The following is a 21,521-nucleotide window of genomic DNA, read 5'->3' as shown; positions in this document are numbered from 1 at the left end:
GAAACAACTAAATAAATAAATATAAAGTCCCGAGAAATCTTCTCAAACGCTTCTGTAGCGTGTCTTTTGTCAAATTTATTTTTAAAAAAATCAGTACAACCGTCAACATTACAAGGTTATCATTTGATTTATACATTATTGGAACATTCCAGAAAAACAGAAAATCCTTTAAAAGTCTGTTTCGGGAATTCATTTTAAAATGTGAAACTTATATTTGGCTTCTGTTTTTGTTTTGTTTTTTCCAGAGAGTTATACATTTCCAGTGATTATTTCTTTTAAATATTGGAGACATTTTATCACAAATTTTTAGTAATGTACCCTTTTACATAAAGTACTGCATCAGTGCAAGAAGACAGAAAAACAACTAAGTTTACTTTTAATTAGCTGCTAGCTTTGCCGCTAATTAATGAAAAACACTTGAAATACATCAGTGTGTGTGTAATTAATTAACATGATTTATGAAGGTCACTTTTTCATTGATTTAATTTATGGATATGTCACAGTACTTCAATAATAGTCTAATTATGCAATGCTTGTATAAATATTACACATGGAAGGATAGATGGGTGGGAAAAAATATCTTACATAAATATTTATTTTCACCGATCTGTAACATTTTGAAGACTAATTTTAAGTGTTTATTCAGCTTCTACGGCAAAGACAGAACATTTCTCAAACTCATAAAATAAAGACTGTTTGGATCAATAAAACAAATGGCAAAATGGTTATTTGTCTTTCCTCATTTCAGAAGAAAAAAACTTATCGTCAGCATATCATTAACACACCATCCTCTATGTGAAAATATGTTGGGGGGTTTTCGTCTTATTACAGAAGCCCAGACAATGAATCCTAAGTAACATAAAGTCTCCTGGCAAGCATGCTTAAATAATTAACACAGGAATCATCTTTATGAATAAGTCATTGCCTGACTGTAATTGGATGCCAAGTGATACTTCCTGGCAGAAGCCACTCTTGTGTCACAGATAATAAAAGTGACACAAGAGGCAACAGAACAAAGTGAATTTATATCCGTTTTGGTTTAATCTACTTCAGTCATTGTTTTGGTATTTTATCATGTGCCGGATGCTTGTTTATCCACCAGAACTAAAGCAGTGTGATTAAATGACACAACCTGAAACCAGCTCGGCAGTTGTGGGTGAATCCAACATTTGCCTCTCTTCTTCCGCTGTGTTGCGTGTCAGTCAGCGGTCCGGTAAAAGATGTGTTTATCAATTCAGCGGCGAAGGCTGAGGAATCAAAAGGGGAGCAGATGTTTGCAGCTGCACACCAGATTACGGGGTGGAGTGGATGGTGGGGGAGCAGGCCCGGTTTTGGAGCTCGGCGAGGGTTACAGGGGGGTTACGGCGGGCTCGGGTGGCGGCGGGAGAGGTAGGGTGGGGAGTTATGACTTAAAGAAGCCTTTCCTCTGATGTGTCTGCCAGAACGCACCCCAAGCAAATACAATCACAAGAGTCGCTGGTTCTGCTAGCTGAACTAATGAGGGCCTGTACGTTGAGGGCAGGGGCTTTGATGTTCTGGGTAGCTGGCTCCTTGTGTTTTCTCTCCCGCTCTCCTTCTCTGCCTGTCCCACATCAAAAAATGCAAGGGGAGTTGAGAAGCAGATGTTTTGAGGCACATTTTTATACACAGTACAGTTCATTCACCCCATCTCAGTAACTCTGTTTGTCCACTGCTGCTGCATCACCACTGCATGAAGGGCAAGAAGACCTAGACCCCCACATCTTCATATCCAACTAAACACTCTAAATCGCCTTACTTTATACATATAATCATCGTGTCAGTCAAGGCGGGTGACTTTTATCTCTCCTGACTTCCTCGCCTTGCCTGCCTCTCTTTAATTTCAGCCCAATCTGGATGTCATTACTCAAGGGGGGGTGGTTATAGGGGCAGTCTATGCGTTGCTATGCATGTGTCTCTGCAACGACGAGGGGGAGAATGGGAAGAAAGAAAAAGTCCACCCAACCTCTGTCTCACACATGGGAGAAACAGTGACAGGAAATTCCCTTATGCAGCAGCTCCAGGGTGAAATGATAAAGGAATGAAGAAATGCAAACCAGAAATCCAGGCCTTTATCATTCCAAGCCATTTGCAGTCTCCTGCTTATACCTTCCCTGCGTAACCCCTCCACAACTCCCTCAGAAAAAAAAAAGATATAAAAGGGGGAGAGCAGTCAACTCAGCCACTGGCACTGTCATTCCTCTGGAGTCTTGGGATATTTACCAAAGTCCCTACAAACAAAACTTAATTGGCATTAAATCCTATGTGGCAGAAAGGCTTTTCCCAGCAGGCTGAGCACAAAGACAGTTTGGATTATCTAAGATATCCAGGAATGCAGTCATCATAAATCAAGTCCTGTGGCGACATTAGCATTTTGCTACATCCACAGTTCATGCACGCGTGCATGGTTTTGATTGTGCCGTGTGTATGTGCTTCGACATACACACGTCTTTCCGCATAGATGCGTCCATTTCTATAGGCGTGTTTATATTTTTCGCTCGTCTGTCCCCTCAGCAACAGCCGTGGAGCGTCCCGGGCACCGAGTGGTTCAACAAGTTACATCCTTGGCTATGAACTCTGGACAGATGATCCCCTCAGATCCTCACGCAGCAAAAGACTGGTATAATCACCACCAACTCTCTGCTCCATCTCGATGCGGCTCTCCAGTAATAAAAGTCATACTTTTAGGGAAACAATATCCTGCGGCTATAAAATGTCCTTCTCTCAGCGTGGAGTGGCCATAAAAAAGCCTCTCACCTCCCAAATCTGTAGTGCATCAAGCTTATCCCCACATTTACACAGTATTAAACACAGACATGCACGCGCTCAGGCCAACACACACAACCCTGAGCATCACTTCAGGACTAAAGTAGGTCCATCTCTCACTTTGACATGTGGTACATGTGGGAAGAATCTAAAGAGCCCTTAAACAAGTGAAACAGAGAAACCAGGATTATAGTATAATATAAAAGAAAGCCGACACACATCACATTGTAGATATACCAAATGAAGACATATTTGTATCATATTAATCAGAATTAACATTAATTGCTTTTTTAAACCGACGTATCGACTCCTATATATCGATTTTTTGGGAGTGCAAACATATTGGGAAAACATTTACACAGTGCTGTAAAAATGTTTTCCCCCTATACAATTGTTTCTGATGATCAAAAACTACTACCAGACAGATAATCAGAGTAAATCCAGTGCAAAATGCAGATTCGCCACCATTGTTACATCATGAATTTACTCGGATTAAACCACATTTGAAGGAAAGCTCAGCTCAGTTCCACTAGCCAAGCTAGGTCTGATTAGTACCAGACCTGTATAATCAAGAAATCACTTAAACAGTACCTGTCTGACAACATGAAGCAAGCAAAAAGATATAAAAAACAAACATCTAAAGACATTAAACAACAGGTAAAAAGTAGAGTTATTGGTATTGATCAGTTTTAAAAGGGTTACATATTCCTTGCTAAAAATTTGCCATTCTAATGAATCACAGTGAGAGCCATTATCCACAAATTGAGAAATCATGGAACAGTGGTGAACCTTCCTAGGAGGGGCTAACCAACAAAAAACCTATGAATGACTCATCCAGGAGGTCACAAAGAAACCCAGAACCATATGTAATGATATGCATCTGACATTTACCAAAAAACAAAACAAAAAAAACCCATTTAAATTAAAACATTTAAGATTTTTGTGCGCAAATTTTGTTGGCTGACGAGACAACAGGCAAACTTTCTGAAACACACAGCAGTAATTTTTCCAACAATTTTGCTTGACTCTCTACGAAAGATATTTAAACATCTTATGTTGTTTCTGGAGAGCGTCCAAAACAAACACCCCATTGGCATGGAACAACTCATTTGACTGATTTCAATTTTAATTATAATGAATTTAAATTAATTTGGTAAAACTGATGTACTGCACATGCACACCTTAAATTTGACCTTTCACCTGAAAGAGCTGCTTTTCTCCAGTTCCATCGGATGCCCTTGTTGGACCATAAATGTGGTCTAAGCAAACTCATTCTTGCAGTTGATCTCCTGCAGTCTCCAAACTGTGATGATTTCAATGATATTAATGGTTTGATATGATAATCTAAATGCCAAACAGTCCTGGTAAGGTTCCATGTAAGTTAGACTGGAAAAAAGGTTAGTTAAAATTGATAATTTTATTCCTTAAGTTAGAACGCCCAAGAATGTTTGAAGTAATGCAAGGTTAGTCACAAATTTTGATTGTAACTAAGGAATAAAACCTTACCTGAAGATTTTTTTTATTCACTGTAATGTTGACATGTTTTAGAAAAATAGTAAACTGAAAACAGACTCAGTTGTGGGTTATAGCTGAAGTGATTGTTGATATTTTGTGAACAAGATAGCACTTGTTGACACCTGTTCCTTTTGTAAACACTCTAACACTTGTTGACATTTTGTCAGGTTTTATAAAAACAGAATTAATCAACTTTTTAACTGACTGCAGTTCTCATACTATCCCAGGTGCACATCTGATTGGTCAATCTGTCCCTTGTGATGTCTCCTACCCTGGAAGTTTGAGCTCCCAGTGAACTGCAGGATGTTCAGACTTGGACAGAAATAAAGAAGGAAGACTTGCTCGACCGAGTCAGAGCGGAGTCATCACTCATTACAGATCCAGTTGTGCCAAATATTTTAGTTAGCATGGCAAGCTGTGCAACATTTCTCTGTATATTTTCTTCTTTCCCTCCAGTCACCTTGGATGTGTGTTCAAGCGCCAAGGCATCCAATAACCTGGGGCAAAGCAGCCAGCATGACAGTTTCAGAGTGACATCCCAGCTAAAACCAAAGCAATTTCCCTATCAGCCCACCTGAAATATGGCAGTGAGGGAATAAGCAAAACTCTTGTGCTGTTTGACAAAAAGCTATTTTAGTAACTTTGTTTTTATGTTTGCTTTGTGTGACTGATATTTAGATTAACGGTTAATTCTATGGTGTATTAAAATACACCATAGAATATGATAATGAATATCTTCTTGTGACTTTTTATATGATGCTGATCACTCAATGGAAGGGTCAAGAGTTTGTCCCTAATCCCTGATTTTAAAATAATGAGACTGTTTTTGAACCGTAAAATAATTTACACTGTATTGGAATTGTGGATGAGATTTCTTTTAATCTGGAAAGATAAAAATAAGAGCTAACTAAATTTTATTTTATTTTATGTAGCACTGTGTGAGTTGTGGAATCAAAACTATCCATGATTAGTATATACTGAAGAGATTATAAGACGTTAAGATCCTGAAACCTTATATTCAGATAATGTTGGCAGTTCCCTTTCTGTCATTCACTAAAACCAACATTAAACACTCTGAAACAATAATCATATTAACAAATCATGCATTTACAAATATACACTCGCACAATAAAATACACAGCTACTGTACAACAAGATGAATAAGAAAGCAAAGACCGAAACTTTAGCGCTCTTCTGCTGTTTCTCCAGTTTTCTGTGGGGTAGAAACACTGGAGTGTGGGCCCTCTTCATGGCTGAGAGGGTAGCGTCTAAACAGGCCATGGCAAGACAAATGACATGAGTCACCTCTTCAATCTCTGACTTGGCATTTTGGGATCACAGCAGCTATGCAGAGAAAATAGATCCCAGATGATGGACTTAAAAAAACACACACAAAACGAGGGGGATAAACAGATTCTCAAGAATAGTTGCACAAAGGGCAAAACAAAAAGCTGGATCTACTTGCACACATTCACCCACTCTGTGAGGCGACACTCCTCGCACAGAACGTAGCAGCACCAGTGAAATCGACAATTGCAACGCTCGCTGCGAGTCTGCCGTAGGATGTTGTGCCCGCGGCCGCAGCACAGCGAGCTGCAGCTGTCTGTGCTGTAGCTCGTTTTGTTGCAGATTCGTCCCTGCGTACCTGGAGAATCTATCGACATATCGCGCTCGCAGAAATCAGGCGACTTCTCAAAATACACCAGCTCCCTGGACATGCTTCTACGGCGCCCTCCGCTGAACCCCCCAGTGCTTCTGCGGGCACTGTTCTCTGTTCGAGGGTTGAAAACGCCATTGTTTTTGTTCTGGGAGTTGACGAAGATGGCCGACAAGAACTTTTCCTTGAGCAGAGATCCAACAACGCGGAACTCTGGAGAAACATACCAGCAGGTCTTGAACTGACAGCTCCCTGATGTGCCGTGACATTTGCACTTCCTTGTCATGTTGTCAGTCACTATCTGTAAAGAAAGATGAATATTTCAACCAAATTAACCACAACAGGCACCATGTTTATACAGTATCTCCTCTAAAATATTGCTACTCTGCATTCACATATCTTATTGGAATGTGCTATGCAGCTCAAAATGGTGCACAATTCAAATGGAAGGAGAACAGTAGATGGTTTCTAAATTATTTTACACACAAAAATTTGAAAAGTGTGGCCTGGATTTGTAGTAACCCCTTGAGTCAATACCTTTGTAGAGTGTCTTCACCAACTCTTATTTGGATTTATGTTTAAAAATTGACTGTAGCTCAGCCTGAATGTTTAGGGTGGTTATCCTCTGGGAAGATGAACCTCCATTTCAGTCTCAAGTCTTTTGTAGGTTTTTAACAGATTTTTTTTGTTGAAAGATTGTCCTTCATTTAGCTTCACTGCTGAACAAAGCATGTTTCATTTTCGTGCTTACAAAGTGTAGTGTTGTTTTTAGCCCACATGTACACAACATTGCCCAACAGAACACCTTATTGGAAATGTTTCGGTGGATTCTAAATGACTTGCATCAAACTTTGAACATGATTTCTATAGGCTGTTTTTCCATCAATTCTTGCCTTGTGAACACATGACGAAATAGTTGTCCTCTAGACAGATTCTCCCATCTGAGCTGCGGATCTCTGCATCTCCTCCAGAGTTACCATTCACTTCTTGACTGCTCTTTCTTCCTGCTTGTACCATCCTCCATTTGTTTTTTTTGATAGCCAATCAAACTGTGCTCTGTGAGATGCCAAAATCTTGAGATATTATTACTATTATTATATAACCTAACCCCTCTTTAGACTTCTACACAGCTTTATCCCTGATCTGTCTGGTGTGTTTCTTCATGACACAGTAATGAAGCCTGTCATGAAGGAACACAACAGTATTAATGTCAGTATAAACACTGTGTTTATCATAGTAAAGTTTTTTTTGAGAAAAAGTTTGGAAAAACTGCACACATTTGTCCTTCCGTTTGAAAAGTATGCATGGCTTTGTGATAGATTGTCACATAAAATCGTCACACTGAAGTGTAGGAGTTGAGCGAGGCAAAATGTGAAAAAGTTCAAGGGCTACAACTGCTGGTATGAATAAGCACATCACTCACCTGTCGCCCTACGCGGTTGTTATGTATCCTCATGCGCGCATAGATGTCCCTTGGAGAACCACGGGAATCAAGCCAGTCTCTTGAAAAACGGTCCCCAAACCGCAAGTCATGACTGCAGCCCCCCCACATCCAGGTGTCCTGCATAGAGCTTGAGTCATCTGATAAAGGCTTGAGCATGGCAGACGTGTGGGCAGAGTGCAGGTCGGGCGGTAGGCTCCCATGGTGCCCATTTAGATCTGAGGGTAATGATTTGGTCATGCCGATGCCTACCCCGCCCTTCTGCAGAGTTTGCAGCTGCAGCTGTGTGAGTTTCAGCCGGATCTTGTCATCGTCCTGGCGACGTTTGGCCTCACAGCTGCACCCCCGCAGCTTACCCATGCTGCAGGCAGAGGCCACAGAGTGAGCCACACCCGCTGCCAGCAAGGCCAGGGAGAAGGCACTCTCACGAAAACCTGGGGTTCCCAATGAGAACACACACACAAACACACAGATGAAACTGAGAAACAGTGTCATTCTAAATGTGTCATTCATGTGTCAAAGCAACTCAAGACTCTGACTTGCTTTGACACTTGTGTAAGCTTCTCTGAGCCTCTCACCCCTGCTGAGGATGGTGCTGTGGTGAGGCAGCTTCCCGAAGCTTTCCAGCGACGAGCAGTTCCATCGCTGGTCGCGCAGCTGGTGCTGGCACTCGTGGATGGCCACCTGGATGCCCTGCAGGGCGGATGCCGTCACGTCGGGACTACGCATACACATCCGCATCTGACGTTTGCTGAGGCCTACCAGTCTCAGGCACACAGAGTGAGGGGTTAGAACTGGATCTCCTGCCACCTTCAGGCTAAGGATATCATTACATAGCACCCTGCAGGGAAGAGAGAGGTTGGTGGGATTTGTCATCAGAGCTGGTCAGGAGTTCATCAGACAAATCCAGAGAATGTGGCAGTGGGAGTGTAATCTGAATACTAAGAAGGCTCTAAAAAAACCCAGCAAAGATTTCAACTTGCTATTCTACAAAATGAAATACTTTTATGGGATGTATTATATAAACTGTAGGAAACAGAAAACATTTATGTGCTTTGGTGTTAGTCGCTCTGTGTTAACTGCAGCAGAAATATAATTCTTGATAAACAACACAGTTAAAAATAATCGAAAACAGATTAAACCACACAATAAGATTTATAATTGCACAGACGTACAAACAGACTGCCAAACAATGATTCATGTTATTCTAATATTAGCCTGCAAAATGAAATCCAGATGTATCACATTTTAAATAAATAGCTATAGTTTTATATATACATAATAAAACAAAGATACTAACATCCCACAAAAGCAAGTCCACGCTCCAGGAACTTTCAAGTGCACTTACGTTAACGCAGGTGACATAAGTGCTGTTGCCAAAATCAGGAATTGATTCCAACGGAGTTTGTTTGATAGCTCCATTTTGTTAAGCGTCTGTCGCGACGGGACATTAAAACTCTGATAATAAGCCACCTGTAGTTAAATAAGAATATTACAAAAAAAAAAAAAAAAAAAAAAAACGTAGGGAAAATGCGTGGAGTATTATCGATGCTGCGCCAAACGAGCGAGTAGTGAAGACGGAGAAGAGACGAGCGGCGAGAGTAAACTGGAGGAGGGTGGGGGAAAAGTGGGGTTAGGGGAGGGGAGTGGATGCCTCTACAGGCGACTGTTTGGAAAATATTAGCCAATATGATTGTCATACTGCTGGAGATAGCGGCCATTCTTGAGGACGTAAACGAGATGTCTCCAAACTTTTACGCGCGGGCGCTCTCCAAGCAAAAGGGTCTGAAGCTTAATAAGAGCTTCAGAAGAATGTTTTGATTAGGATTTAAAGTCAAATTTCCTAAATTTGATTTTTTTGTTGTTGCTTATATGGCAGAACAGGCCTCTCCTTTTCAAAACAATTAACAGAGATGAAATTTTGAAGATTTTAGTCTTAAAATGGAGTTATTTATTTATTTATTGATGAACGGGGGAGGGTAGAGCTGCTGCTCCTTCCACTGTACGACAGGGAGGCAGCAGCAGGCAAGCGGCTCAGCTCAGAGACCCTCCAACAATACTGATTTTAGTCATGCGCCCCCCCCTCTCCATCCCACACCTCCCACCTCCATCAGAGCTGCTGTTCCTCGTTGTTGGGCTTGAAACAACGTCACTCTCGTCAATGCAGCCATCAGCTGCATAAGTATAGATGCACATGCATACATTTCAAGCGGCAGATCGGACTCCTGTCAGCTTGCGTCGCATGTATAAGAGGCTTAATTATTCACTAAAGTGTATCTGGAAGAGAAGAAATTTCGACTTTCTCAAAACGAAAAGCATAACCCTGTCTGCTAAATATCAGCACGCGGACCATTTGTGTTGATTCGGTATCAGTCGCTGTTCTGGCCTATCCAAATAAGGCATAATAAAGCGTGCATGCCAGCTACTTTCATAAAATTAAGTTAAACCCCCCCCCCCATCGAACACGGTTCGCTTAGTGACACCAATTCATCTAATCTCCTTCCATTCCCTAAGCTGCAGCAATGAAAAGTGCATTAGCATTCTGCCTTGGTGTGTATATCTAAGTGGCTTAAAAAGTGATTTGAAGTTGATTTGTATATAAAAGGCTCCCTTTATCCGGATTGAAGCTCTAATCTGCTCGGTGTCGCATGACTGCTCCAGGAAACCCCTTTGAGCACCTTCATATATATAAAGCTGGGGTATAAACGTGGGGATGGCTGTCATTAAAGCTTTTTTCACTCTCTCCTTTACTTACCCACTTCCTTTTACTGTCATCCAAAGGTATGAGAGAAAGTCGAAGAGAAGGAGAGAGAAAATGAGAGAGGGAGAGAGAGAAAGAGGGTTGATGCAGATCAGTCGAACATGCAAATCAGCAGACACATGTCACATAATGAAACATTCGTTTCAAATACGGTGTTTTGGGGACATTTAGACTCGCTCCGAGTCATGTAGTTTGATGGAGATGCCGCAAAGTGGCTCAAGCTGTGATTACACTGCGCTACTCATGCGTCGAGGGAGGTCTGCAAGCCAGATGTTAAGGCTAGTTCCTTTTTTTTTATATCCTTACTCGTCCCCCCTCTTACCCTGCTTCATCATGCATCAAACTTCTGATTGGAGGCCATATTTCATCTGTGCCGCGTTTGAAAAAAAAAGAAAAAATTTAAGTAGCCCAGCAGGCAGTATGAGTAATAGGACAACTGTGAGGGTGTTACTGTTTCAATCAGCATTCACGTCGCCTTGTGGGCGCACTTTAAGGAGAGGCGATGATAGTTTTATTGCCCCCATAAAAGGCACTTCCAGAAAAAAAAATATTAATTATGAGAAAAAAATAAATAAACCCGCACTTTTTAAGTCGGGAAGGAGAGGTGAAACCGTAGCCTCGCTGGGCCGCGGGTGCATGTTTTAGAAGAAGGACTGCAGAGAGGAGGAGATGCGGTTATAGGGAGTAGGCAGCTCAAAGGGCAGTTTCAGATGGCTCATATTCCGCTGTAACTGTACAGCACGGTGATAGCGGCGGCGGAGCAGCAAAGCGGACGCACTGGCAGCATCTGCAGCATCAGCACATCAAACCGGGCACTTCCAGAGCGCGCGCAGTCCATTCAGGAAACGCTGTGAGACGCACACTTTTCCAAGGGATGGCCGTGATATTTCACAAGTAATATGTGCAAGACTGATGTGGACTTTTTTTTTTTCATTTTTCTTTTTTCTTTTTTTTTTTTTTTTTTACAAAAAACTCCTTCTCCTTTCTCTTCTCCGCTCAGTTGTGTTTCCTCATTCATTGTGCGCCCCTATGAAGAGCATTAACTATCCCTCCCTCCAATCCTATTGAAAAGGCAGCGAGGAAAAGAAAAAAAAACAGAGGGAGATGAGAGCAGCAAATCCCTTTTTTATTCCTCTGGTAGCGCTCAATAAGAGAAGAATGTGTTGCCTATCAGTCACCGAGGGGATCAAATCTTCGGGACTGTCCCACGCGTTCAGTGCGCCTCGCAAAGCATCACTGAGATAGACAGAGTGAAGAGGACAGCAGCAGCAGCAGCAGCAGCAGCATCCTGCCCGGACACTTCACATCATTCAGGGAACCTGTCTCCACTCAGGATCCATTTAAGTCAATTAGGACTGCCGACATCTCTCAGATCTTCTCGTCGGTGAGCATTTGTGAATTTGCAAGCAGTTGTGCAGATAATTAAACAAACCAGTTATTATTATTATTATTATTATTATTATTATTACTATTATTATTATTAAAGGATGCTTTCTTGTTGCGCTTGTGAATTTTGACATTTTCCGTCCAGCATGTTTGAACCGAAGCCACGATGAGGAGTCTGGCTCTGCTGTTGGGAGTGAAAGCCGCCTGCATCCTCCTGGTGTCTTCGCTTTCCCGCACAGGGGCCGTGAACAACAGCGGCCGGTGGTGGTGAGTGCAGCAGACGGGGCATCCCCTCCTTCGGGCGGCTCCGCAGCCTCTGCAGCATCCCAGACCCAGAAAGCGTGCACCGACGGCTGCCTTGCATCAACACTTTGCATGCGTTTTTTTTTTTTGTGTGTGTGTGTTTTTTTTACTGGGTTACCACAGTTCTCCGTCGCATGCTCGAGATAATCTGTTTGTGTTGGAACGGTTCATAACTTCTGTAGTTTTCTTTTTTCTTTAAAAGAGACGAGAGAGAGAGAAAGAGAGGGAGAAAGGGGAGAAACCGCACGGTAATACGACTTGTGGGATTTTAGCTTTCTTTTCCAAATTGCTCCACTTCGGCTCAAAGATTCCTCATTAAGATTTAATTTACAGTTCGTTAAATAAACAATTTAAATATAATAATTATAGCTTTACGTTTCATTTGGAGTTAATTTATCCCATTCCCTCATTTTCTGGCTCCTATTTTTTTTTTGCGAGAAAGTGTCTGACATTTTTTCACCGCAATATGGAATAAATTAAAAATGTATTTATTTCAAAGCTGAGAGGAATTCTGTACGAGATCTTGTTCAGGGTCGTGTAGCTGTCTCCAAATTCCTCTGCCCATATAACTGCGACCTCAAACTAACACAGTGAGCCACACTTTATTTTAAAGGGCTACATATATAAAGATATCTATATATATAAATAAATTCCGATTTGCATGGTTTAGAGTACTTTCTTGCTTGACAAAAAAAAAAAAAAAAAAAAAAAACAGCAATATGAAGGCTGGGCGTGTTGAAGTGGGCGATTTGACGAAAATATTTTTTGCGGCGTCATTAGATTAGTTGAGAATTCAAATATTTAAAATGCCAGCTGAAATCCAAGTAAAAAAAGAAGGAAGTCGAAGTAATGGAATGAGGAAAATATCTCTCCAAAATAGGGATTGTTATTATTTATGATCCCAGGCCCCACCGCACTACAGTGCAGGTCAGCCCCTCCAAGGAGGCCAAGAGTCGCCCGATTTATTTTTTTCTTTAACTTTCTCCTGGACGATAATGCTCATCAGAAGACATGATCATTAGACATGATCCAGGTTGGCAGAAGGCACACATAAAAAACAAACAAACAAAAACTAACAGCAATACAAGAGAAAGTGGAAAATTAGAATGCGCGCTGAAACATCCAGAATGTTCCGACATTTGAGCACCAAAAGGGGCGTTGAGAGGCTAAAACTGGCCCCAAACCGAGGAAACATTAGTGGCAAAATAGACCACAAATATTAAACATCATACCGATAGATAGATAGATAGATAGATAGATAGATAGATAGATAGATAGATAGATAGATAGATAGATAGATAGATAGATAGATAGATAGATAGATAGATAGATAGATAGATAGATAGATAGATAGATAGATAGATAGATAGATAGATAGATAGATAGATAGATAGATAGATAGATAGATAGATAGATAGATAGATAGATAGATAGATAGATCATGTGATTCACAAAGAAATCCAAAACGTGTATTCTGACTCAGAGCCTGAATGTTTCCTTGTTTTCTTAGAATACATGTGTCACTGCTTATTGTTGTAGCACAGAGTGCACACTGTAATTTCAAAGGCACCACACTACCCATGAGATCTCGGTTGACATCCATGTGAGAGTTCAGAATAGGGGTGGGCAACAATGTGGCTGTAAGATTTTACCACAAGATTTTGTGGGTTTTATTGCAATGATGATAAAAGTGATGATAAAACGTTCATCACAGTCTACTGACTATAAATCTATCGTCTATCTAAATGTTCTGAAGGCAAAACTTACTTTTTACTACCACAGATTAAATATAGTACAACTGTGCACACAATGAATGCATCTAATCATATTTTATGCAGTATTTATTGAGTCATTTCTAGACCAGTGAAAAGAAATTATGATAAATCAAAGTACCAATCAAAACCATACATACAAGTTTTTCTCCCTTGAGGTAAATTGATCGGTTACAGTTGATGCGTTTTGGCCCAAATGAATCAATTCTTATTACAGTACAGTGATTTCTGACATTACAAATAAACACTACAATTGTCATTGCCTAACTTAGAGGGTCAACAGGATGCACATGACTGAAGAGGCAGCTACTGCTCTCTGATTTCCTTCTTGTCTTCATCTCAGGGGAATAGTCAATGTGGCTTCCTCATCCAACCTCCTCACCAACTCCAAGAGTGTGCAGTTGGTCCTGGATCCAAGCCTGGCCCTCCTGAGTCGTCGCCAGCGCCGGCTGATTCGCCAGAATCCTGGCATTCTGCACGCCATCGCTGCAGGGCTGCACACAGCCATAAAGGAGTGCAAGTGGCAGTTCCGCAACCGCCGCTGGAACTGCCCAACCACCTACAGTCCAGCAATTTTTGGCAAAATTGTCAATCGTGGTGAGTCTTTCTTGTCTCTCTCAGCGTATATTTGGACAGCCCTAAGCAGGATACATTGTGAACATTTACTCATAAATACTTTCCAACTTTCAGTCAAAAGGGGGAAACAACTCATTGTCTGAAATGTTGTGTAAGTTCTTAATGGAGAGCTTTGATGCTTGTTCAGGTTGCAGAGAGACTGCGTTTGTGTTTGCCATCACCAGCGCTGGAGTGACTCATGCTGTGGCCCGATCCTGCTCAGAAGGGGCTATTGAGTCGTGTACATGTGATTATCGGCGCAGAGGTCCTGGAGGCCCAGACTGGCACTGGGGGGGTTGCAGTGACAATGTGGACTTTGGCAAGATGTTCAGCCGTGAGTTTGTGGACTCCAGTGAGAGGGGCAGAGATCTGCGATACCTCACCAACCTACACAACAACGAGGCTGGAAGAATGGTAATAAATGAATGGTTACAGTTTGATGCAACAGATATGTATCAGATAGTTTGGTGATTTATGTTCTGGTTCTTCTCTCAACAGACCGTCTCCTCAGAGATGCGTCAGGAGTGTAAGTGCCATGGCATGTCCGGCTCCTGTACAGTGCGGACCTGTTGGATGCGCTTACCCAGTTTCCGCACGGTGGGAGATTTCCTCAAGGAACGCTTTGACGGCGCATCCAGAGTCATTTATGCCAACAAGGGCAGCAACCGTGCCTCTCACCGAGCCGAGCCCAGACATCTGGAGCCAGAAAACCCAGCTCACAAACCCCCATCTTCCCTGGACTTGGTCTACTTTGAGAAATCGCCAAACTTTTGCTCTTACAATGGCAAAACTGGCACTTTGGGAACCTCTGGAAGAACATGCAACAGCTCGTCTCCAGGCCTGGATGGATGCGAGCTGCTGTGCTGCGGACGTGGATTTAAGACTCAAACTGAGAGCGTGACCGAACGTTGCCACTGCACGTTCCACTGGTGCTGTCATGTCAGCTGCCTGAACTGCACTAGCACACGAACGTTACATCAGTGTCTATGATTGAAGGTGGAACATTTGAGTTCATATTTGAGCAAGTATTGGAGACAAAAATAGAACTTTTCTTTTTTTTTTAATCAAACCAGGTTGTTGCTTTAGAGAACGTGGGGCTCTCAAGTTAAGGTGTTTGGAAGAGGGCATGAAAGTTTAAATCCAGGTAAAATGACAAAAGGAACATTTCTGGCACAAAGATCCTACCTGTCTCTCAGAAAGACAAAGTAAAACACACATGTATGAGCAGGGTATCAAAGGAACACAGGTGCTTACATTTTAACCATTATTTTTAGCAAATATTTGAACACAACAAATATTTATGTTGAAGGGAAATCGCCCACCACGCTGAGGATAGCATAGAAATAAAAGGATTTAGTGAACAGATTGCTGCAACCATCAACTAATGTCTAAGTGGGAAGCAGGGCAGTGTTTCACAGATGTTTCTGAAGCCACAGAGCAGAGAGCTACAAATATGTTCTCCTATTACCAGGCAAGGAACACTCTCGACTCCGCTTGTTTACGTAGAGCTTGGGTCCTCCCGACCACTTCTAATTTCCCTCCAATTCCCTTGGCTTCTTTTGATTTCTCTGTTTCTTAATTGCCTGAAAACAGATTTGCCATTTGAATTCTTGACCAGAAAAATGCTGGCAAATTCACAGTGAGTCACCAGACAACTACATTATTTGAATGTATTATGAATACACTGAATGTTGTGTTAAATTTTGCATCAGTATTGATGAATGATAAAGCTGGCACAAAACCGAGGAGTGACTTAAGAAAAAAAGAAGCATCCAGCATGACTTAATCTAGGTTTAATGTAGTCAAAATTGGTAAAATTATTATGTTTAAAAAGTGTAACGTGCAGCAAATATTTTTCAAATAATAAAACTACTATGAAGACTGTCATAGTGTGCATCAGCTAAAGAAAACCAAAAGGATGTAAGCAGTGGTGGTTCTTGGGTGAGCCCCTCTTACTGCTGCTCCACAAATAATTAAATGCAAGCAATTATCAGAGTTACAGGGCAAACGGATAATATGCAGAAAACATGTAACCTTGTTGGTCACCCCATCCCTTTTAATTTTGCCCTGGCCCATACCACAAGCCGGCACTGGATCTAGGTATTAAAATAGCAAAAATATATTTATAAAAGTGGGGCTTGTCAATTTGCCAAATGATTTATTTGCCCACCAGTGACTGGACAGCATGGAGTCAATTCAGGATATGTTTAAAGGTATTTTTCCCCTTTTTAGTTAATGTAGCTGACAAAAGTTAACTCTTGCTAGAACCAGAAAATTCCATTTTTTTCTGCTAAGAAAACACTTGTCTGTTTGGTCATGCACTGAATATTTACTTTTTTATGAGTGTAAATACAAATATTTATTTTTGATGATTTTTATACTGTTATAGAATATTGTCAGAACAGTCTCTTTTTAGATTTCAATCCAAAAATCTTTGATTTTAGTTGGGGTTTTTTTTTACTGTATGATAGGCAAATAAAGGTTATATTTTCAATTAAGCCAGCTCTTCTGGATGTGTCTGAGATGCTGTTACGTCTGATATTGGTTCTGTTTTGTGTAAGAAGTTTGACAATAGAGAAAGTGAACACATAAGCTGGTCCCTGGGTGTCCTTTGCTTAATCCTATTACCACCGCCAAAGCAGCCTCTTTCTGCAGACTCACAAAGCATCCCTGCATCTGTGCTCTGAAGCGCAGAGACAGGCTCTGCTTATCCAGCCACATAACTTATCTCATACAGTATATGGATGTAGATTGAAGGCATTTGCTTCATTTGCCTAATGTCTGAAAGGGGAAAAATGGAATAATAATAATAATAAAAAAGAAAACCGGAGTCCTTTTCAGGACGTTGGCAACATAACTAACCACAGAGACTTGGAGAGATTTGTAGTCTTTAACTAGGAGCAGTCTGAGAGCAAGCAGGGTTTTGAGAGGATGTCAAATAGGATGGGCGCAGAACCATGCAGAAATGAGAAACGACTATAAAAATTAAGAATTTGATCAATTGAAGTTGGGAAATTTTCAAGAACAAATTTCAGCAAACAAAGAAAAATCCCAAGAATAAGTAACATAAAAAGAAAGATTATTAAAACTTTACCACAAAAATGTGAACACCTGCCAGACTGTCAATAAGCTACTGATTGAAAAGATGAATAGAAATGACAACGGTAATCTAACTTTGACAAAGAAAAAAAGTATGTTGCAAAAATTATTTATACTCCTTGATTTTTTTTTCCACACAGTACACCAGATTAAATGACGTTACTTGATAAAAATAAGCAATTGTTGTTTTGTATAAAGATTTTCTAGCCACAGGCTAATTTGCAAATCAAAGTCATTGATTGAACCTTAAAAAAAACAAACAGTGAAATTAGAAATCAAGGATTCCCATCACACACACACACACAGGACTATTTCAGCACATATTGTGAAATACTTATGCATATGTGTGTTTGTCACATATGTGTGTGATTGCAAGTCACATTACATTATTTTTATGTGACAGACCAAGGATAATGACATTTTTTTTTAGAATTCTTCTCAAATATTTAATTTAGTTTTGGGATTAATAAGTGTTTTTGAATCCATCCATCCATTTTCTGTACACCCTTGTCCTTAGTGGGGTCAGGAGGGGTACTGGTGCCTATCTCCAACAAGTCATTTTGGGCAAGAGGCGGGGTACACCCTGGACAGGTTGCCAGTCTATCGACATGCACACACACACTCACACCTAAGGAGAATTTTAGAGAGACCAATTAACCTAACAGTCATGTTTTTCTACTGTGGGAGGAAGCCAGAGTACCCGGAGAGAACCCAAGCATGCACAGGGAGAACATGCAGACTCCATGCAGAAAGAACCTGGGCTGGGAATTGAATCATCAAACCCAGGACCTTCTTGCTGCAAGGCAACAGTGCTACCAACTGTGCCACTGTGCAGCCTATTTTTTGAATCTGAAATTGAAAATAAAACGATAGAAAAGTGTGGTGTGCATTTGCATTAAAACTCGTTGCGTTAATGCTTTCTAGAGTCACATTTTTCTGCAATAACAGCTGCAAGTCTTTTGAACTGTGTCTCTACCATCTTCACTCATGTAAAGACTTACATTTTTGCCCAATTCTATGCAAAAAGTACAAGCTGAAATAAATTGGATGCATAGTGTCTGTGAACAATGATCTTCAAAGATTGCAGCAGTTTCTAAATTAAGTTTAGGTTTGGATTTTATTTGGATTTCTACCAGCTGAATATCCTTTGATCTAAACTATTCCATTACAAATTCATCCAATACTTGCCTCTATCTAGGTTCCTCCATGTTCCCAAAAAAGCTGGCTGCTGCAAAAAAGGCATCCCCACATGATGCTGCCACCACTGTCCATCACTATGGAGTTGGTGACTTCGGAATCATGAGCAGTGTTGCTTCTGCACCATAGATAACTTTTAGGCATGTAGCCCAAAAGGTTAGTTTAATTTTTTATCTCCTCTGACCAGAGCATCTTCTTTCATTTAATTGATGTGTTCCCTCCATGGCTTGCTGCAAAATGCAAAATGGGGATTTCTCATGATTTTATTTTTAACAAAAGATTTTTTCTCATCACTCATCCATAAAGGCCATATTTTATCAAATTCATGACAAACAGATGTTGACAAATTTTCCCACCGGAGACATTGATCCCAGGAGTTCCTCCAGAGTAAAAACATCTTAACTGCTTCTCCTATAATTACTCTCCTTGTCCAACTCATCAACTTAGGTTGAGAGCATTGTAGGCTTACAGTTGTTCCATACACTTCATTTTGAAATTATGGATTAGACTGTTCTCTGTTAGAAGTTGTTTTATGACTGAACACTGCTTTAAAGGTTTCACAAGTATGTTATGTTTTGTGTTGCTTTGTCTCCTAAAATCCCAATAAATTATACCGAAGCTTGTGGTTTCTAACATGATAACGTTTGGAAAAGTTCATTGAGTGAGAATACTCTTGCAAGGTATTGTAAAAAGCAATGAAGGATGGAAAGTATTAAAACCCAATGAAATAAAGTGGTAGTTAAAAGCCGAGTGAAAGCAGAGTTCACACCCCTGCCAAGAGAGTAAGGTGTGAGAGTTGTTAAGAGACGGTGATTGGAGGGGGTGCTGCCTGTGGGAGTGCTGAGGAGTCAGTGATAATTAGCTCAATTAGTGACAAAGGCAGTGTAATAAATACCGACTTAGTGTCTGGGTCCCTGCTGGCCTCTCCTTGCACAGCCTGCGATGTGGCCCTGGCCTGACGGACAATTCATTAAACTGACAAAATACCCCACCGTCCAGGCGTGACGCAGCGAGTTAGCCCCCTACATGCCGGGCTCATTGTTCTAATTGTCTGGGCTGGAGTCACTTTGTGGCCGCCTCCTCTTTCACCCGCCCCGCGTTCACGCTCTGCCTTCAGAAAAACCCATGGAGTTAAAGCCCCTACCTTACTCTGCAAGTAGGTGATCGGCAGGTTGGAAAAAAAACAGTAAGCGCTCCTTGGGGTGGGGTTGCTGGCGGGGGGGGAGGCAGTGGGATTAGCAAATGGAGGTTGCCTGGGAGTGCTGAGAGCAGCACTGATCGGAATGTAGAAGAGATGAGTCCAGAAGCTCGGATGCGGGACAAAGCGAGAGTTAATAAGGAAAGATTGAAGGGGCTGGCGACAATGGGCCGCCACCCGAGTTGAGATGAAATTGCTTCCGAGGATTATTGGGAAAGGGTGTGAGCATTGTAGGGTTTTTGTGTGAGTACGAGCTTGCTCGGGCATTTGTGTGTTTGTGATTATGTGTATGTGTGCTCAGGGGAAAGGGCGGGGGTGCGGGATTGATCGCTGCCCCTCTGGTTGGGGAGCAGGAGACCGAGGGAGGCTAACCGGCTGTTCCCACAGTCTGCTCTGCAGCAGCCACCTTTGACACACGGGGCTGGCAGGCGGCAAGCAGGCAGCCATGGTGAGAAGGGCACAAACAGGAACAACAGCCCGCTCTAAACAAAAGTCACTTGCTTTGGCGAGCAAGAGAGAGGCGCAAACCGGAGTGAAGGGCCTGGAGACAGCACAAAATTATATGATTGAGTCCTATTTTGGTTTTGGAGACATACAGCGCCTGTTTTGCCAATATCTCTTGGTAACATCTTGCTGACACCCAGATACAGGCTTCTCATGAATGGAATATGTCCTGTATCAAATTATTTTATTTGGTCACGGGGCTTACCCAGTAATACATATTCAATTTCTTGTCACAATAAATCTATTCTCCATAATATCCTGACCTTGCAAAAAAAAACAAAATAAAAGTGCACGCTAAACAGTCCAGGCTGAAGAAGCAAGTGTGCCAGTTAAGTAACTAACTTAACCACAGGCATAGGGCGGTATTAGATTCTCACAGTATGATAAAAAAAAATTCCACGGTTTCACTGTATCACAGGATTTACACAAAAATTTTAAAATTGCTCATCGAATTGCTTTCATTCAAAACAGAAATACACCGCAGGCAAAAGAAAAGGTGCATCAAGTTCAATGTTGTTGTAGTTGTTGGTAATTTCATTATCAGTTAAATTACTGTAGCCATGGCGTTTAGTTTTGTTTCGTTGAAGAGATTTGCCTCTACACCTACAAAATGGCCCATTCAACAACACAAAACAAACAAACCAAAAATTTAGTGCATATAATGATGTAATGTAAATACTCAATCAAAATATATCAACAGAAACTTAATAGAACATGACTTCATAAGTAAATAGTTAATTGTATAAAATATTACAGACTTTGCTTTTTATAGAACTAACAGGCTGGTATTAGCTAAGTAGTCGGTCAAACTGAACAAGTAACAAACCTGGAGTCTGCTGCTTTACAGGCTCACTGCTTGTAATCAACAGTAGTTACAGCCTTAGGAAGAATACTGTGTGCTGCTTCTTCAGTTTCTGTTCTTTTTTCAAGACTGGAAATATTTCCAAACAGCTGAATTTATCTTTGTGAGCAAAGAAAAAGTGCAGAAGATGTCTCAGATGGAGATGAAAAACGTATTTCTCTTTCTCTACAATCTCATTAAAAAACAATTCATTGTAGGACGAACTATAAAATGACATTAACTTAGATTAAATAGCTTGAGAACCATCATAATGAAAAAAGATCCAAACTAAAAGAGTAATTTACTTTTACTTTTTTCTTTAAATTGCTCAACAGGTCAGTTAATTGTGGAAAAGAAATTGCTCCATAGGTGGAGTGTGTGTTAACGAAAGAATCATAAAGAACTTGCGTCTAGGTTTAGGTCACAACATATTTTTTGTAAGGGTTGA

General features: G+C 41.1%; 2 protein-coding genes across 2 annotated transcripts; one reads left to right on the top strand and one right to left on the bottom strand.

Annotated features, from left to right (window-relative positions):
• Positions 1-61: 61 nt before the first annotated feature.
• wnt10b (Wnt family member 10B) lies at positions 62-8,934 on the bottom strand. Its single transcript, XM_005801375.2, has 4 exons — positions 8,746-8,934; positions 7,976-8,238; positions 7,380-7,831; positions 62-6,257 (listed from the first exon to the last, which is right to left on the bottom strand). Exons 1-4 carry the CDS (start codon positions 8,817-8,819, stop codon positions 5,757-5,759), a joined length of 1,290 nt encoding a protein of 429 aa, XP_005801432.1. The 5' UTR covers positions 8,820-8,934; the 3' UTR covers positions 62-5,756.
• Positions 8,935-10,653: 1,719 nt separating this feature from the next.
• On the top strand, positions 10,654-17,767 carry wnt1 (Wnt family member 1). The gene is made up of 5 exons (XM_005801374.2): positions 10,654-11,542; positions 11,690-11,811; positions 13,963-14,216; positions 14,383-14,648; positions 14,733-17,767. Exons 2-5 carry the CDS (start codon positions 11,711-11,713, stop codon positions 15,222-15,224), a joined length of 1,113 nt encoding a protein of 370 aa, XP_005801431.1. The 5' UTR covers positions 10,654-11,542; positions 11,690-11,710; the 3' UTR covers positions 15,225-17,767.
• The last annotated feature ends 3,754 nt before the right edge of the window (positions 17,768-21,521 follow it).

Source organism: Xiphophorus maculatus, chromosome 1 (genome assembly GCF_002775205.1).
Source record: "Xiphophorus maculatus strain JP 163 A chromosome 1, X_maculatus-5.0-male, whole genome shotgun sequence".
NCBI classification, from domain to species: domain Eukaryota; kingdom Metazoa; phylum Chordata; class Actinopteri; order Cyprinodontiformes; family Poeciliidae; genus Xiphophorus; species Xiphophorus maculatus.
The sequence above is the reverse complement of the archived record's forward strand: the minus strand, read 5'-3'. Positions and strand labels throughout refer to the sequence as shown.

What these genes read in the sequence shown, in the direction of transcription:
- wnt10b (XM_005801375.2), bottom strand. Translation starts at nt 8,819, where the DNA reads ATGGAGCTATCAAACAAACTCCGTTGGAATCAATTCCTGATTTTGGCA. An exon ending in CTTATGTCACCTGCGTTAAC is followed by an intron (nt 8,239 to 8,745) that starts GTAAGTGCACTT and finishes TCTTCCCTGCAG; the next exon opens with GGTGCTATGTAATGATATCC. An exon ending in CAGCACCATCCTCAGCAGGG is followed by an intron (nt 7,832 to 7,975) that starts GTGAGAGGCTCA and finishes TGGGAACCCCAG; the next exon opens with GTTTTCGTGAGAGTGCCTTC.
- wnt1 (XM_005801374.2), top strand. Translation starts at nt 11,711, where the DNA reads ATGAGGAGTCTGGCTCTGCTGTTGGGAGTGAAAGCCGCCTGCATCCTC. An exon ending in AACAACAGCGGCCGGTGGTG is followed by an intron (nt 11,812 to 13,962) that starts GTGAGTGCAGCA and finishes TCTTCATCTCAG; the next exon opens with GGGAATAGTCAATGTGGCTT. An exon ending in TGGCAAAATTGTCAATCGTG is followed by an intron (nt 14,217 to 14,382) that starts GTGAGTCTTTCT and finishes ATGCTTGTTCAG; the next exon opens with GTTGCAGAGAGACTGCGTTT.